General features: G+C 47.1%; 1 protein-coding gene across 1 annotated transcript in view; it reads left to right on the top strand.

The window, feature by feature from the left end:
* The first annotated feature begins 466 nt into the window (after positions 1-466).
* Positions 467-16,352, top strand: part of RAD54L (RAD54 like) — a 19,348-nt gene continuing 3,462 nt past the window's right edge. Inside the window, exons 1-16 of the mRNA XM_065841912.2 lie at positions 467-552; positions 641-721; positions 1,720-1,839; positions 2,594-2,654; positions 4,375-4,510; positions 5,268-5,337; positions 7,668-7,956; positions 8,421-8,545; positions 10,350-10,500; positions 12,341-12,467; positions 14,546-14,620; positions 15,024-15,154; positions 15,261-15,371; positions 15,513-15,636; positions 15,947-16,025; positions 16,117-16,296. Coding sequence (XP_065697984.2) covers positions 550-552; positions 641-721; positions 1,720-1,839; positions 2,594-2,654; positions 4,375-4,510; positions 5,268-5,337; positions 7,668-7,956; positions 8,421-8,545; positions 10,350-10,500; positions 12,341-12,467; positions 14,546-14,620; positions 15,024-15,154; positions 15,261-15,371; positions 15,513-15,636; positions 15,947-16,025; positions 16,117-16,296 — 1,863 coding nt within the window. The 5' untranslated portion in view covers positions 467-549. The remainder of the gene's footprint in view (positions 553-640; positions 722-1,719; positions 1,840-2,593; positions 2,655-4,374; positions 4,511-5,267; positions 5,338-7,667; positions 7,957-8,420; positions 8,546-10,349; positions 10,501-12,340; positions 12,468-14,545; positions 14,621-15,023; positions 15,155-15,260; positions 15,372-15,512; positions 15,637-15,946; positions 16,026-16,116; positions 16,297-16,352) is intronic.

Here is a 16,352-nt window from a genome sequence, read left to right as displayed (position 1 = left end):
TTAAGCACCTCCAGGGATGGTGGCTCAACCACTTCCCTGGGCAGCCTGTGCCAAAGCCTTTTCAGAGAAGACATTTTTCCTAATATCCAATATAAACCTCCCCTGGTGCAACTTGAGGCCATTTCCTCTTGTCCTATCACTTGCTACTTGGGAGAAGAGACCAACACCCTCCATGCTACAACCTCCTTTCAGGCAGTTGTAGGCAGTGATAAGGTCTCCACTCAGCCTGTAGCACTGCCTGGGGTTGTTGTCACCCAAGCGCAGCACCCGGCACTTGGTCTTGTTAAACCTCATACAATTGGCCTCAGTCAGCGGATCCAGCCGGTCCTCTGTCCGTCAGTTAGTCCGTCTGTCCTGCCACCGCCCCCCCCAAGCCGCGCCCCGAGCGGGTCGATACGGCTCGGCGCTCGCTTGGCCGCGCCTGTTGCCTTGGAGAAGGGGCGGGGCGGTGGGGGTGAGGGGTGAGGGGCGGAGCCTACCCCACGCCTTTCCCGCCACCGGCGCGGCGCGCGTGGGCCGTTAACCGCTCCCGCTCTTCCCCGGGAGGCGATGGTGGGTACGGGGCTGCGGGGACCGTGGGGCTGTGGGCACCACCGGCCCCACCGCCCCCTCAGCGTGCGTGTGCTGTGCCTTCTTCCAGAGGAGGAGCCTGGCCCCCAGCCAGCTGGCCAAAAGGAAGGCGGGCGACGAGGAGGAGGAGGAGGAGCGGCACCCCCCGACAGTGAGCAAGGGGTCCCGGGACGTGGCGGGCCGGGTGGGGATCGCCCGTGTGCCCCTCGACGCCGAGGGCTGGGGCGGGCTCGGCCCGGTGGGACACCCGTTGCCTCCCCAGCCGTGGGGCTGGGGGCGCGGAGCTGCCGCGGCCCCGGTCAGCGCCCGGTCGGAGGGTGTTACCGGCCCCGGCTTCCGGGGAGCGAGGATCAGGGCCCAGATTTACACTGTTTTCATCTTTTTTGGGGGGGAAATTTGTGTCTGGGCATGTAGTTGGTAGAACAACATGGTTGTGTGTAGATGATGCTTCGCGGTTATGGAGAAAACTGTCCCTTGGAGAGCTTGCAGGGGGCTGGTAACCAGGGATAGGTGGGGATTTAAAACAAAACGGGATGATATGATATTAGACTCTGTCCAACAGGCCAAAGAGTCTCACCTAGTGCTTTACCTGCCAAATTCCTTTTTCTGAGCCTGCAGGTGGTTACAGCCATGCCTCAGCCTGAAGAGGGAGGTGTTAAATCAGGAAACACATCAATGACTTATTTATCTTCATGCCTTGCTAAGTACCTGAAGTTTAGTTTTCAGTGTGAGGCGTTTCACCTGCTTAACAGCAGATGCTGTAGGAGCCTCTGGGGACTTTCATGTAGTTTGTTCCATGCTATTGATCCTTCCTTTTTTTTTCCCTTCTGCTTTTTTGGGGTGGGGAGGCAGCCACAAGCAAACAAGCCCACTTCATTGCAGGTTGGAAGGTGGTAGCTGTTTTTTCAATTAGGAGAGTATTATTAGCCCTCATGCAGATTAAACATTAGGGCCTGGGGACCTTGATGGTGTTGCTGGCTCTGCCCTTTGGCAGTGGGGGTGAGTAATGGTTGTGTGTGTTCAGAGATGCTCAGCTGGCCGGGTGGGTTGTCTGTGTGGTTTGGTGCTCACCGAGCGTGACAGCGATGCATCTGCCCTCTGGTCTCACCAGGTGGCCCTGAGTTGTTTTGCCCGGGTTGTGTTTTTCAGACTCGGAAGAGGCAGAAGCCTGTCAGCGAGACAGAGAGCGGAGAATGTTACAGGTCTCCTTTCCGGAAACCCTTGGCCCAGTTGACCAACCGGCCTCACTGCCTGGATAGCAGTCAGCATGTAAGTGGGTGTTTCTGCTAACACACCACAGCAGGTGGGTTGTATGTGGCGCTCATACATCAAGGGAGTCCCAGCAGGGCAAAATTTCCCGAAATTTCCATGAACCTGTTTAGTCATAGGTGTTATGAAAGTGCCACACACACACAGAGTCTTGAGGAGAGATCTTTTGCTAGCTCCAACCATTTAATGTTGCATGGGTGGTTGGGGTACTTCCTATAGTGGAAATCCTGAATAAGAGAGCTCTGTTCTTCATGAAGGACAGTGCCAAGGGACATGGGAAGCTTTTCACACAGATGGATCAAGTGTTGTCTGCCTGTTTCTCTCTGGGCTTCCACTGCAGGAGACCAGGCGCTGGACTGGCTGATCCAGCCTGGGTGCTGATAACCCAGCTCATTTGCAGGGAACTGATTGCCCAACTGAATTACCAAGGCAGGGGAAGCAGTAGCATTTAAAGAAGTGAATAATGCCCGTGGACTTAAGAAGATGGGAGTTACGAAATATCAATTTCACACATTAGAAAACCCAAAGGAAAATGGTTTTGGAAAGCAGAGTTGGTGGGGAGAATTGTGCTGGTTTGTTACTTTCTTCCCTTTGGCTACTTTTGAAAAGAGTTGGGGTTGGAGCTTAAGTAGATTGAATAGGGGGACTCTGAGTGCTTGACAAAATTGAATTATTGAAAAATGTCCTGGACTTGCCTTCTTGAGCGGTCTCTGATCTCAGTCTTCTTAAGTGCGTTTTCTTTCTGAATTCCTAGGAGGCTTTTATCCGCAGCATTTTGTCCAAACCCTTCAAAGTCCCCATTCCAAATTATAAAGGTAAGATGAGGCTTAAGGATTGTCTGTGTTGAGTGACTCAAGTAAAACAGATGATGCTCAGGCCTGTCAAATATATCTGTGAGGATAGGATTATTGTTATTTTTTGCACTGATGCATGTGCTGTATAAATCCTGACTTAATTCCGAAAGAAAAATACTGGCACATTAGCAAAGCCTTCATATTTCTTTCTAGTGTTTAGTTTGGATAATCCTACATTTCAGAATTGGATTTTGTATTCTTACTGCTATGTATTTGATGTAGTGCCAGGAGATTGTACACCATATTGCAAATACACGTGATGAAGGTTTACCATCTAAATAATACCCGTGATACTAACAGACAGAAGGCTGTAGGTGAAACAGACAGTATGTGCCAGTTTTCTTTCTACTTGGTTTGGTGTGTTGAGTCTCAAGGTGATCTTCAAAGCAAGGCAGTTTTGAAGCTCAAAGCCTCAGCTGGTTTGAATCAGTGAAACAGAAGATCTCAAAACCAAATGTGCTTGTCCCCTTTTTCCCCTTCAGCTGAAAAATTAAAATGCAGATCAACCGTTTTCACTCAAACTTTAGTTATAGGAATATGTCTGTAGGTAGACACTGGCTGTGAAATGTCAAAGCCTTAAAAGAGCTTGACAAAGTCAGCTTGTGGAAAAGCAGATTTGTCAGGAGGCTGAAACAGAACTGTAATGGGGAAGCTGCTTTCTGTGGCTGTTATCTTCCTCCCTTAATTGCGAGATGAGGCTGTTTCAAGTGCTCTTTTCTTGGTGTGCGTGCACTGTTGCCTCAGCTTCAGATACGCTCTTGTTTTGCAAGGATCTTTAGCAAGCAGCAGGCAAACTGACCTTGCTTGAATCTTTCCCAAGCAAAATCAATCCTGGGAACACAGTTACCTGAGTTCTGATGGGAAAAAGGATTTCTGTGCATGTTCTTTTTATGTTCATCTCCATTCCAAAACTGTGACAAAAATATAATACTATGAAAAGAAACTCATCCTTGGTTTCTGCCTTTCACAGAAATTGGCTCCAAGGCCAAACATCTATTGCTCAGCAGAGAGAAAATAATAGAGTAGGTAATGGCAATATGGTGCTGACAGTGATACTGTAAAACTTCGTAACTTCAAAAGATCAATTCCTCATCTTGCATAAACGATCCAGCTCTGGTTAAGTCCGTGTTAGGTGATTCAAAATGAGGATTTGACCCAGTATATGCTATATATGTGGGAATGTATTTATTGAGCTGCTGAGACATGTATTCTGGAATCCTGCTTGTCTTCCAGAAAGCTAGGACAGCCACCTTTGGATACTGGGAGTAGCTCCGATGGCCAAGAGCTGGCTGGAGCAGACATTGTGCCTCTTTATGGCTGGATACCTGCCGCACAGGTCTGGGGTGAAGCCATCGGTCACCTCGCCAGACACATTGTACTGTTGCGTGCCAATGTTCATGGTATCTGCCACACAGAGTCATGCCCGTTTTGGTGCAGCCAGTGCGGTGGGCATTGCCATTGCTCCATCTGTGCCTCTGCTCCTTCATTCTATATTCCTCTGGCGCAGAGCTACCTGCTGTGTCCTGGCAGAGTGGTGCCAAACCGCTGCGTGGGTTTGCTGTCTGCACCTTCACTCCAGCACCCAATTAATTCACTGTTCCTAAATGTAATCAGATTCTTCTGCAAGGCTCTGCTGTCTTCCAGGAGGAAGTTGCTCTTTGAGTTGTGCCTTTGCTTTCAGGGCCATTGGGCTTACGTGCGCTGGGCATCAAACGGGCAGGACTGAGAAGTCCTCTTCATGACCCTTTTGAAGAAGGAGCTCTGGTTCTGTACGAGCCCCCGCTGCTGAGTGCCCACGACCAGCTGAAAATAGACAAGTGAGTCATCACCTGGCGCAAATGCTTCAGCTCTGACCTCTCTGTATGTGTGGGTTTGTGTGTTTTCTTCCCAAATGTGTCTGAGCTGGGGTCTGAACATCAAGGGAAGTTTGGTTCCAAGGATTCTGCCTCCGAATTGATTCGGGTACGGTAACAATCAAAGAAGGAATATACCGATGCTGGATTGTTTGCGTTTTCCACAGGCTGTTTCATCTCCTGCTCATCAAAAATGTAAACCTGTAGCAGGGAATGAAGGTGCACATGTTTAGAAGCTGCTTAGAAAATCTTATGGCTTATTCATTAGTCAGGAAAAAATCAGCATCTGGGACAAGCAAAGAGAGATGACTGAGAGTCAGATGTTAGGCTGCCTAATGGTTTTTATTCTGAAGGAGTTCCTTTTGTGCTGTTACAGCTTAAAAGGGCTGTCAGCTGGATCTTCATTGACAGAGGAACGGGCTCCTCTCTCCAGTAATGCAGTTACAATATTATTATTGAAACAGGAAAAAACAATAATTACTTTTTAACTATCTCTCTGAACCACTGCCCAAATACACGTTTTCACTGATGTTTTAGATTGCAGATTGGGCCCCTGTGACTTCATTCTCAAAACTGAATTAATCCATTTTTCACTTCCTTGTTGGCAGTTGCTTCCCTCATGCCATTGGGGACTCCTCAGTGAGATTTTTAAGAAAACCTAAACATATGCTGTGCAGAGTTCATTAACCACACTGTTTTCTTCCTTGGCTGCCTCCTGCAGGGACAAAGCACCTGTCCATGTTGTGGTGGATCCTGTCCTCAGCCGTGTGTTACGGCCCCATCAGAGAGAAGTAAGTTTTCAATTGGGACCTGAGGGTATGGCTGGAGGACTTGATGCATTTCAAAAAGCTCCAGTTTCTCTGCTGGAATGGTTACCCACCAGCTATGAGGTCTACATAGACCTCACAGGCTGACAGACTCTAGTCTGGTGCAAATGCAAAGTGAAACGTTTGTTTTAACCATCCTCTGGATGCTGCAAATATTCTCTGTCCTGTGTTAAGCACGAAGACATGGTGGGAGTATTACAACAGTCCTGTTTGTCCTTAAAAATGTGGAAATTTACTGCTTTCTTGTGGGTAAGAACTTTCTCTTCTCTTGCCTCTGATCTAGCAGGGTCAGAGCACTCCCAGCCTATACAGGTGCTGCCTGATGCCCAGGTGTGTTTTCTGTCTTTGTAGGTCAGGTCAGCTGATGGTGGAAACTGGGGAGTTTCTGTGACCGTGTCTGTTTGCGCAGGTCTAGGAAAGCACGTTGGCTGACTTCTGTGTCACCAGTGGTACCTTAGAAAACAACCACAGATTCCGTGGGGAGATGTGATCTACAGACTCAGGGCTGAAAGTAGCTTTTCTGAGTGGAACTCAGTGTGGAAGGTGATGAGATATAGTTGAAATAAATGATGTTGCAGCCCAGTCTTGAGTTGGGCAGGGCAGACTGTCCACCGCTGTGTTCTGTTGGTCAGCAGAATTAATTTGACCTGCAGTTTCTGAGCTGGGAAACAATGGAGCTCTTCTTTCTGCTACCATGGTTCCCAGCATGGTGTGGAGTAGATTGTACTTCATTGTGGTTTTTTTGGAAGCTGCCCTTTGTAAGTGTGAGCTGTCCGTGACCTCCATAGACTTGGAATTCACCAGTGGAGCGTGCTGAAAAACACTTTACATTGTAAATATGCACAACATCAGAATATCGACGCAGTGGGTACTAATCTCCGAATATCTAACATAGGTATCTGGACAGTTTGAAGTTCATTGCAGATATGGCGTATTATCATTTAAGCCTAGAGGCAGCGCAGATGGAAGCTGTGATTGTTGATGTTGCAGGCTGAGCAGGTCAAGCTGGATCTGTCCCTGCATGGGAGAACTTCAGATGGCTCTGAGAGCGCTGCAGGCTGCTCCTAGCTTGTGCTTTTATCTCAGAATTGGTACTGAACCTCTGACCCAGTGCTGCATAGCCAGAGGCACTCTGGTTTTGGGTAGGATACTGCCTGCTGGTGCTTTTGTCAAGTAATGCTGTCTGGTTTTTGACAGCTAGATATCTCTGATAAAGCAGTCGTACGTTCTAGTCTGACTAATAAGTCTTTGGATGCTAAGATTCCTGTGATGCTCCTGGACTGTTGTACAGCTTCGCTCCATCTTTGTTGTGTCTTTTGCCCACTTACTGAGAAGTCACTCAACTGGATCCCCAGCCAAATGCACTCTTGAAGTCAGTAATGTATTTCATAATTCTTAAGCTGGCTTAAATAAACTTAATTAACCTGTTGTTAAGGGCCCAAGAAGGAGAGAAAAGGACTTGAAAGCACAAGTGAAGGCGTTCTGTCTTCCAGTCCTGAGCACAGAGGAGTGAATCTGTCCAGGTGTGTTTAGGTTGTGTCCTTCACTCCCTGCTCTTTTGGCACAATGCAAGGAGCTTGTACATCCCCAGGACAATGCCCCAGTTTTCTCTGACTCCCTGTCCTCACATGATAGAGGAACGTTTTGCAGAGTCTGTCTCTTTTTAAGTTTTTTCTTCTTTTATCTGTCTTGGTGATGTGTCAGAGCCTAATGCAGGGCTGAGCTCTTCCCCCACGGTGTGACGTGGGTTATAACCTCAGCCCTGGGTCTTGTCTGAAGCTAAATCTGCTTTAAGCTTTGAGTCCCCAGGTGAGTCATTGTGCTTCCAGGCAGAAGCCAGGGGGGCTGCTGAGGCTATTCTGGCAGTTAATCAGACAGCAGAAGCAATTCTGCTCATTGTGTGATTCTGTGTTTTTCAAACTACCTAATTGGGTGGTGTGAAGATGATTAACCTGTTTGCAGTGATTGGCACAGGTTAGCGGATGGCCTAATGCAGCCAAGGGTAGAAACTTCTGGGAATTCACGTCAGGAAGCTGGTTATAATTATGCAGTTAAAATGTAGTAAGAAACTGTGCAAGTTATGAGGTATGTGTTGGCACCAGTGATGTTGTTCCAAACCAGATGTGGCTGCATTTTAGCTGCGTCTCGGGTGATTTCCCTCTGTCTCATTAGAACACTGCATGTCCCCAGGGCTGTGCTACTCAGATTTGCTTTTGGTTGTGTGCGTTGTGGTAATGAAGTTGTCATTCTGCTCATGTCCCCATCCTGCTCTGAGAGAACAATCTCTTTGGCAGGGAGTAAAGTTCCTCTGGGACTGTGTGACAAGCCGGCGGATCCCTGGGAGTCACGGCTGTATCATGGCAGACGAAATGGGGCTGGGCAAAACCCTGCAGTGCATCACGCTCATGTGGACGCTCCTCCGGCAAAGTCCGGATTGCAAGCCCGAAATTGAGAAAGCCATGGTGGTGTCTCCCTCCAGCCTGGTGCGAAACTGGTACAACGAAGTGGAGAAATGGCTAGGGGGGAGGATCCAGCCGCTGGCCATTGATGGAGGCTCCAAAGAAGAGATTGACCGTAAACTAGGTATGGAAATGTTTGGAAATGGTACTGTTGGCTGGGTTGGGTCAAAGTCTTGCATTGGAAGAAGCCACAGCAGCTGATGTGAACATCTCTGAACTGTCACCGGAGCTCTGGAGACTGATTAAAGTCTCCGCTTAGATGTTTAGATTGCATGTTTGGTAATGGCTGATCTTTTGGAATAATCAAAGTCCAGTCATGTCCTCAAGTTAGGGCAGTCCCAGCGCCTCTTTTTTGCTCCAGCCAGAATCCAGGAAAGGAGCGGGCAGAGATGGGAGCGGGATGGAAATGGGGACTGTTTTGAGGAAAGGAACATGGGTATGCATGGGTGGAAGGGATGCTACAGAATAATTGAAACTGACAGGTTTTCCTAGATTCTTAAGGCAAAAATTTTGACTACAGCGTTTGAACCCTTCTCTATTAGTTTTTCTCATCCCCCTGTTCTTCCTTTTCCCTCATTCCATCCACAGTTGCCTTTATGAACCAGCGTGGCCTGCGAGTGCCTTCACCCATCCTGATCATCTCCTATGAGACCTTCAGACTCCACGCCGAGGCCTTACAGAAGGGCAGCGTTGGGCTTGTCATATGTGATGAGGTACAGGGGAACCTTTAAGGAGAATCTGTGCCTGACGTTTTCTTGAGATCTGGGCAAAACCGGCTCTGCTTTCTTAAAAAGGGAGAGGGCAGTGGGAAACAAGGTTTAACTGTAGATAGCATGGTTCTTGTGCTTGAGAGGCTCAGGATAACTTGCTCATCCATCCTGCGTGAGCCTGAACAAGAGTGGGTGTTTTACAGACCTGAGATATGCAGAAAATCCAGGTGGTGACAACTGTGGCCACTTTGTAGGTCCCTGGTAGGGTGGAGGCACCTATGAGGGTCCTCTCAGTGTGAAATATGTAGCAGGAAGAAGGTCCATTGCCTGTCTCTGCCTTACTCTGGGATGGTAGTGCCCTGTCTCACTGATCTGTTTCTCGTTTGGTTGTGTCTGTGTTTGCTAAAGTGAGAAGTACCTTCTGTTTGGCCTGGGCTAGTGTTCTGCTCAAGTTTTTACCTTGGCTCTCTTGTGAGCAAGGGGACTGGAGATTCCTGAGGCCTCTCCCAAATTCAGTGATTCTGCAGTTTGATGTGTTCTTGTGTGTTGTGTGGGCTGCTGTCAGCCATTTGAGCTGACCATCTTTTTCTGTGCTTGGGGGACAGCTTGGAGGGCACTCCCATGGCAGGACCCTCTTCCCCTCTCTGTAACCTCCTGCTCGGGGCAGGCATGGGAGAGCTGGCTGAGGAGTTACCTCGTGTATTTCTTGTTCAATAAAAGACAGACCTGGCTTGATTCTCTGCTCACTGGTGGCTGGATCTAGCTTTGCCAAGCCTGTGTCATCAAGCTCTACTTTCACGTGGCTGAAATTAAGTTATTTTTTCATTTATTGTTCTCTACTTGTGGTTATAGTTAGTGGGAGCCAGAGATGCTCTGAAGGACGAAATAAAACAAGTGCCCTCTGCCTCCTTGAAACATCAAGCCAAGGGCCTGAGCCACCGTTGGGATGTCCTCTGCTGCCACTTGGAGGAGATCTGTTAAATAACGATGCCATCCAGTGGTTTTGTTTTGTGTTTGCTCAAACGGTGCTGAGAAAAGCTTAAAAAGAACGAACATCCTCACAAGTGGAACTCCCACACCTCCCAATGCCTCTGGGATGGGGCCAGCAGCTGGGGATACTGGGGATGCAGGTTCTTGCCTCAGTGTTTTCCATATATTCCCCATAAATACTCAGCTCTGCAGTGGTCTGACACTTGTAAAGTGTCTCGTCATATCCTACAGCATAGCACTTGGGTGCTAATGGAGTTGCTTTTCCCAGGAAATGGGACCTGTATTCAGCTTACCCCCGTAAGAGGTGCAGAACCTCTTTTTATTAGTGTGCAAAGACCTGGCAGTCCTGGATATAGGTGATCTGACTGGGTTGTGATCTTGACCTTGGGTGATGCAGTGTGTCCAGAGTTCAGTGCCCAGTGTTGGCAGCCAAAAACAGCCCTGTCTTTGAACAGGAAACAGGTCTTATAGTTGGACCATGTGGTGGTTGTTATTTTTGTGGTGGTTGTTATTTTCATGGTAGGCCCTCTTACCTGGGTGTGACTCAGATGTTCCTAGTCTGACATGCTTGTAATGACATGTTTCCACACATAATAGCTTCGGGTTTCCCACCAGATTCTTGCCTTTGGAAGAAGTCTGTCACAACAATTGAACACGTACAACACTTAATCCACCACCACGAATGGGAAAAGTGGTGAGATGCCGTGTGGGAGATGCAGCAGTTGGTGTTGATGAGGATCTCCAAGCTGCTTCCTGTCAGGGCCACTGGATTTATCAGCTTCATTCCTTTTATTCTTTTTTGTTTTCTTTTTCAAAGGGCCATAGACTGAAGAACTCTGAAAACCAAACATACCAGGCTCTCAACAGCTTAAATACACCTCGACGAGTCCTTATCTCAGGCACCCCTATTCAGAATGACCTGCTTGAATATTTCAGCCTGGTGCACTTCGTCAATTCAGGCATCCTTGGTAAGATGTGAGTGTGTGAGAGCTGTGAGGGATTGGGGAGTTGCTGGCAAGGCCTCCGCAGTTGCCAGCAGCAACATTAATGAGAGGAAAGGTCAGGAACAGGTTGGAGACTTATTCTCCTTCAGTTTATATCCAGAAATTCTAGATTGGGGTCTTCTCTGTTTGAAGAAGATCGTAATTTAAAGCGCACCAGTGTAACAGGTGTTCTGAAAGGGGAATTAATCAAGGTAAAATGAATCTGTGACCCCGAGTACTATGTGGCTGATGTCATGTAGCTATGCTGGTCAACCAAAATGTCCAGCTGATCTGAGTTCCTCTGACAATAAGCCCTTGGAGATACTGCAGGAGTTGCTGGGCAGGAAGAGCCAGCAGGTAATGGTGCTTCCCACAACACTCTCAGGCTATAGAAAACCCAGCAGTCTAAGCCAGAAATGATGTGTGTATAGGAAGGGCTCTGTGGAGAGGAGAGTTCGATGTGCCATGCTCTGTGTTGAGCACAGAAGCTGCGCTGAGCTCAGAAGAGACGGCTTTTCCCTGCTCTCTCTTGTGTATCCATCTGGGACCAGAGGTTGCGGTGACTGGTGCAAGGCGGAATGATGGACCTTGTGGCAGAGTCAGGCAACAAAGCCCGAACTTCTGGCAGTCTGCCTTCCCACTTTCAGATAATCTGAGAGAAAGCCAAGGGTGGTGTCTAACATTGAGTTAAGACTGCTGTTGTTTTTAAGGAAAATGAGGCTTGTGAATACAGAGTCAACTTCATCTGAGATAGAAAGAAAAGAGTCTGGAGGAGAGATACTGATTAGTGTGTTTTCAGGATCAAACACCTTCTACAGCTGCTGGTGGCAGACTGAACTATTCTGTCTCTGACTCCTATGCTCTGCAAGCTCTGTTTTCATTTTAAAAGCAAAGTAGTCTTTGCATCCTCTGCTGCATCACTGGGTTAGGAGCAGCTCTTCTGTTCCAGTGTGAGACAGCTTGGCTTTGTCAAGAGAGGTCATTTTTTTCTGTTGAGGAATGAAAATAAACCAATCTGTAAATAATTTCCTTGTTGCTGTAACTTGTCACCCATGTTTGTCTCAGATGGCTTGGTATCCAGTCCAAGAGGCTTCTCATTAATTTTAGTGCATGCACAACTAGTTAAATACCATCAGATTCTTAGTCTTACAAACAGCATTTGGGTTGTATCTTCTGTATGTTCTGCTCCCAGAATTTCTCAAGGAAAGGATGGGATGGGCTAGTAGATGTTCTACATCTGCTTTTTCCATGTGCTTCCATTTGGGTAGTTATTACAGGGAGCTAATGCGATTTCCTTTTCCCCCCTGGATTTGTGCTTCAGGCAAGACCAGACTCCCTGTACTTGCAGTTCGTTCTCTCGGAGGTGAGGTTAATGCTGTAACTACCACCAGCAAAGCTGCATGCTTGCTGTCATCATTTTGCCCTTTTTCAGCCTGTGAGCAGTAATAAGCAACTGATTACAGGTAATTTTGGAACAGGCACACCTAATGCCTGTGCTGTTGTTTGCAAGGACAAAATCTGGGAGTAAAAGCATAGCTGGAATGTGAGCAAAAACAGTACATGCCTGACAGGACTCAGATTTAACTAAAATTGTATGACCTTTGGCAATACATTGTTGTTGGAGTACAAAATGATTTTCTGTTGTACAGATTTGCCTGCTTTGTGTGTATCTTTCCTGGCTAGATAGGAAAACAAATCATACCAATGGGATGAGTTTGTTTTATCTGCTAGGCCACATTACTGTAGGATGATAACTGGGGCTGCGGGGTACTGATCCAAGGTTATTTGGTAGTAATTGCCACCTTTTCACTTCTCTTTTGTACAGGGACCGCACAGGAATTTAAAAGACACTTTGAGATTCCCATCTTGAAAGGCAGAGATGCGGATGCAAGTGAAGCTGAGCGCCACAAAGGAGAAGAGAGGCTTAAGGAGCTGATCAGCATTGTGAACAGGTGAACTTCATCCCCTTCTCATTGCAGAGCTTTTGCATAAACCCTTGGTGTGCGCTGGTATCTTTCCAAATTACGGTTGTAGCTGGAATGAGTTCTCTTGCCAGCTATATCTATTCAGCAAGTGATTGTGCAAGTATTTATTGCCTCAGAAATCCACGTAGCGTGCAGCTTTAGACTGAAAAATTAGCACATTGAAACAGCACAGTTATCTGCAGTCACCCCCCAGCAAATATACTCGGATACTGTGAATCATGATTTGACTCCTAAGTTTGTTTTCTCCGGGGATCTGACTAGACAGCATCCTTTTATTTGTGTTAAGGTAGCTACAGCATAAACTGGGTCAGACTTGAGATCCATCTAGCCCAGATGCTGAGTGGTGGGCAGAAAGAGCATAAGGAACATCACTCGGTTGTGCTGTTGATTGCTCAAGTCACAAGAGTCCAGCTCATGCTTTGATACCTGTGTTGGCTCTGTAGAGCTAATGGGATTAGACTCCTAGTGTCAGAGCTGTGACTTTTGATTGCCAAGTAGCACCTCTGTGATATAAAATGCCATCTTGTTTCCCTTTGGTTGATTTTTTTTTTGGTATTTGTTTAAACCCGGTTTCTATTCTTGAGTACAACCCATTTATTCACATCTGCTGGCAATCACTTGTCTCTCTGTAAGAACAACTTTTAGACACGCTTTTGAATTCTCAGCCTTGCTGCTGTCTTCATTTCTTTTTCTTTTATCTGAACTTTTGCAACTATCATGAATACAATCTGGCAGCTTATAGACGTGGTAAATTGAATTTTACACCAAGCACAGCCTTTCTAAATAGGCAGCCCTGACCTTGACTCAGGTCAGCTTGCAGAAGCCTAAGAGAAAGGAAAAGTTGGGAGGAGAAGAGCTTATTCCTTCTTGAGGTGCATTCATTTCTTTTTATAGTTGATGGAAAAGGGGTGTAGAAGCGTGTTCTGCATGCTTCTGCCTGGCTGTGTCAAGGTCTGTGTCCTTTATTGTGCAAGTCACTATACAAAAATAGGGAAGATGAAGCACGTAAGTAGTATCAGATGAATTGGTTGAATTTGGTAGGAATTACAAATGATAGAGCGATGCAAAGATAAATGGCATCATAGGCATAAGGCTGGAAGGACCCTGGAGAAGGTGTCTAATCCATCTTGCTGTCCCAAGGTAGAAAGTGTTAGACCTGAACCATCTCTTACTTAACCCCCACCCAGCACCAAAAACCTTACAAATTCCCAGAACACCTTTTCCAGGACATCGCTGTCTTTGCAGTTACAAAATGCTCTTAATGTGTAACATAAATCTTCCTTACTGCAGTTTAAGCCTGTTACTTTTCATCCTACCGCTTATGGGTTTGGAGACCAGATTAGTCCTTCCTTTGACAGATTTCAGGGCTGTTGCATATCTCTGCTGTCGTTCTTCTGTATGTTTCATAACATCCTATTTTCAATGTTTCCTGGCAGAACTGGGTTTCTGCACCTTTTTCTTATTTTGACTGCTCAGTTCACTGTTCTTTCTAGTCCATCTCGTCTTTCCTAAAGTGTGACAAAACTGCTCCATGGGGCATTTCTAGAGCCCCAAAGGATTTTGTCTTTAGCTGGGATCTTGGGCCAGACAATAACTCCATCTTGGCTGAGGATGTCTACTGAGTTATTACATGGGGAGCTGCCTGCTTGTACTTTGGGTTATGTCCATGGTATGTGGTGGTTAAATCCTACCTTTGTTTGCTGTCTGTGCCACTGGTGTGTTGTAGCTCAAGCTGAGAACACTGTTGGCAGGCTGAGGAAGAGCTGAGGTTCTCCTGTAAGGGACTGGGCTGTCTTAGGTGGAATCATGCCCAGTCCCTCCAAATCTCACAAACAACATTTGGAAGCCTCACAAAGACAGTGAGTTATACTGGGCTATATAGCATGGGCTGGTGGAGCCGCTTAGCATGGGTGGTGGGTGTGTTGGGCTGTCACAGGCTTCTGTAGCTATCAAAAGGACTTTGTGTTGAGCTCGTGAGGAATAATAGTGATAAAACAAGGTTTTGATGTCATCCAAGCGTTTGTTCTTCATTTGCCTCTCTGCAGGTGCTTAATCCGAAGAACTTCGGACATCCTGTCCAAATACCTGCCGGTGAAGATCGAGCAGGTGGTCTGCTGCAGGTACCGCAAAGCCTGCACTCTGCCTGGGAAATGGGAGCAGCAACAGGAAGGGCTAAAAAGTTGCAAAAAGCTTTTCAATGCTTGTGGCAACTGTTTCCCTCTAGAAATGAGACTGTAGCCAATAGCAATTTGTTGCTTTTCCCCCTGAAACAGGGGTGAACAACCCTCAACCAGGGGTTCTGCCAGCCAGCAGAGCCCTGGGCTGTGCAGGGTACCTGCAGGCTTCCCTTCCAGCTCTGGGCTGGGATATCAGTGCTCTACCACCAACCTTGGAGGCATTTCTAGGCTGTCTGTGCTGGAGCTAAAAAATTGGGCTAAAAGGAACCCACTGTGTAGATGGAGGTGGAAGGTTGGGGTTGATCTGAGGACGGGCAGAGACTTCTGAGCTCTTATTCTGTTTCAGACTGACACCTCTGCAGGCTGAGCTGTACAAGAACTTCCTAAAGCAAGCAAAGCCGGTGGAGGAGCTCAAGGAGGGCAAAATCAGTGTGTCATCCCTCTCTTCCATCACTTCCTTGAAGAAGCTTTGCAATCGTGAGTTATTCCACTCATGCAGTGGGTATGGTTTTTGCGCCGTTGGTGGGGGTTTTTGGGCCTCCTTCGTGCACTCTGCAGTGTCTGAGCTCTTTTTGTTCTCCAGATCCTGCTCTTATCCATGATAAGTGTGTGGAAGAGGAAGAAGGTTTTATGGGAGCCCTGGACTTGTTCCCTGCTGGCTACAGCACCAAATCTGTGGAGCCCCAGCTTTCAGGTACTGTGGAACTCAACAGTACAAATATGTTGCCTAATGCAGGCAACCGTGAGACTGTATTTAGCATCTTATCAAGAGCCCTTCCAAGGTCTGGAATTTGGGAACTTCTGCTTTAGCTTTCTTTATTTCCTTTTTATCCAGGAAAGATGCTGGTTTTGGACTACATCCTCGCTGTTACAAAAAGCACCAGTAATGACAAGGTGGTTTTAGTGTCTAACTACACTCAGACACTGGACCTTTTTGAAAAGCTCTGCAGGAACAGGAGGTTAGTCTTTGGGCTTAGTTTGTTTAATCCCTCCAGACTGTACTTGCAGCCTACACTGTAAAAGAAACTGGCTATTTTCAAAGTTTTTATCAGCAGGAACTTGTGAGATCTGTTTCTTACTTCAGATGTTCCTGAATTGGAACTAATGTGACTTGTGCTTTAGCTTCTGGGGTCACTCAGCAGAAAAGCTCTGGTCCTCTGCAAAGGGTCCTAAAGCCCAGACCCTTTCACTTATTTGTGAAAGACTTTTTCAAGTAGGATGTTCTAAAGGTTGCAGCAATCCAATTGTAGCAAATACTGTATGTTCTAGGTATTTATATGTCCGGCTGGACGGCACCATGTCCATTAAAAAGAGAGCAAAGATTGTGGAGCGATTCAACAGCCCCTCTGTAAGTAGAACCTGCCAGATGCAACCAGCTCTCCTGTGAGTAGAAGTATGGCTGCTGCTGGTTTTTAATGCAAACCTTCCTTTTTCCACAGAGCCCTGAGTTTATCTTCATGTTAAGCAGCAAAGCAGGCGGCTGTGGTTTGAATTTGATCGGGGCTAACAGGCTGGTTATGTTCGACCCAGACTGGAATCCAGCTAACGATGAGCAGGCCATGGCTCGTGTGTGGCGGGACGGCCAGAAGAAGACGTGCTACATCTACCGGCTGCTTTCCGTGAGTTCCACTCCTCTCACCTCCTCAACTCGGAGTTCTCGCTGCCAGCCGAGACT

Source organism: Patagioenas fasciata, chromosome 6, assembly GCF_037038585.1.
Source record: "Patagioenas fasciata isolate bPatFas1 chromosome 6, bPatFas1.hap1, whole genome shotgun sequence".
In the NCBI taxonomy this organism is placed as follows: Eukaryota; Metazoa; Chordata; class Aves; order Columbiformes; family Columbidae; genus Patagioenas; species Patagioenas fasciata.
This window is presented reverse-complemented; position numbering and strand designations above follow the sequence as displayed.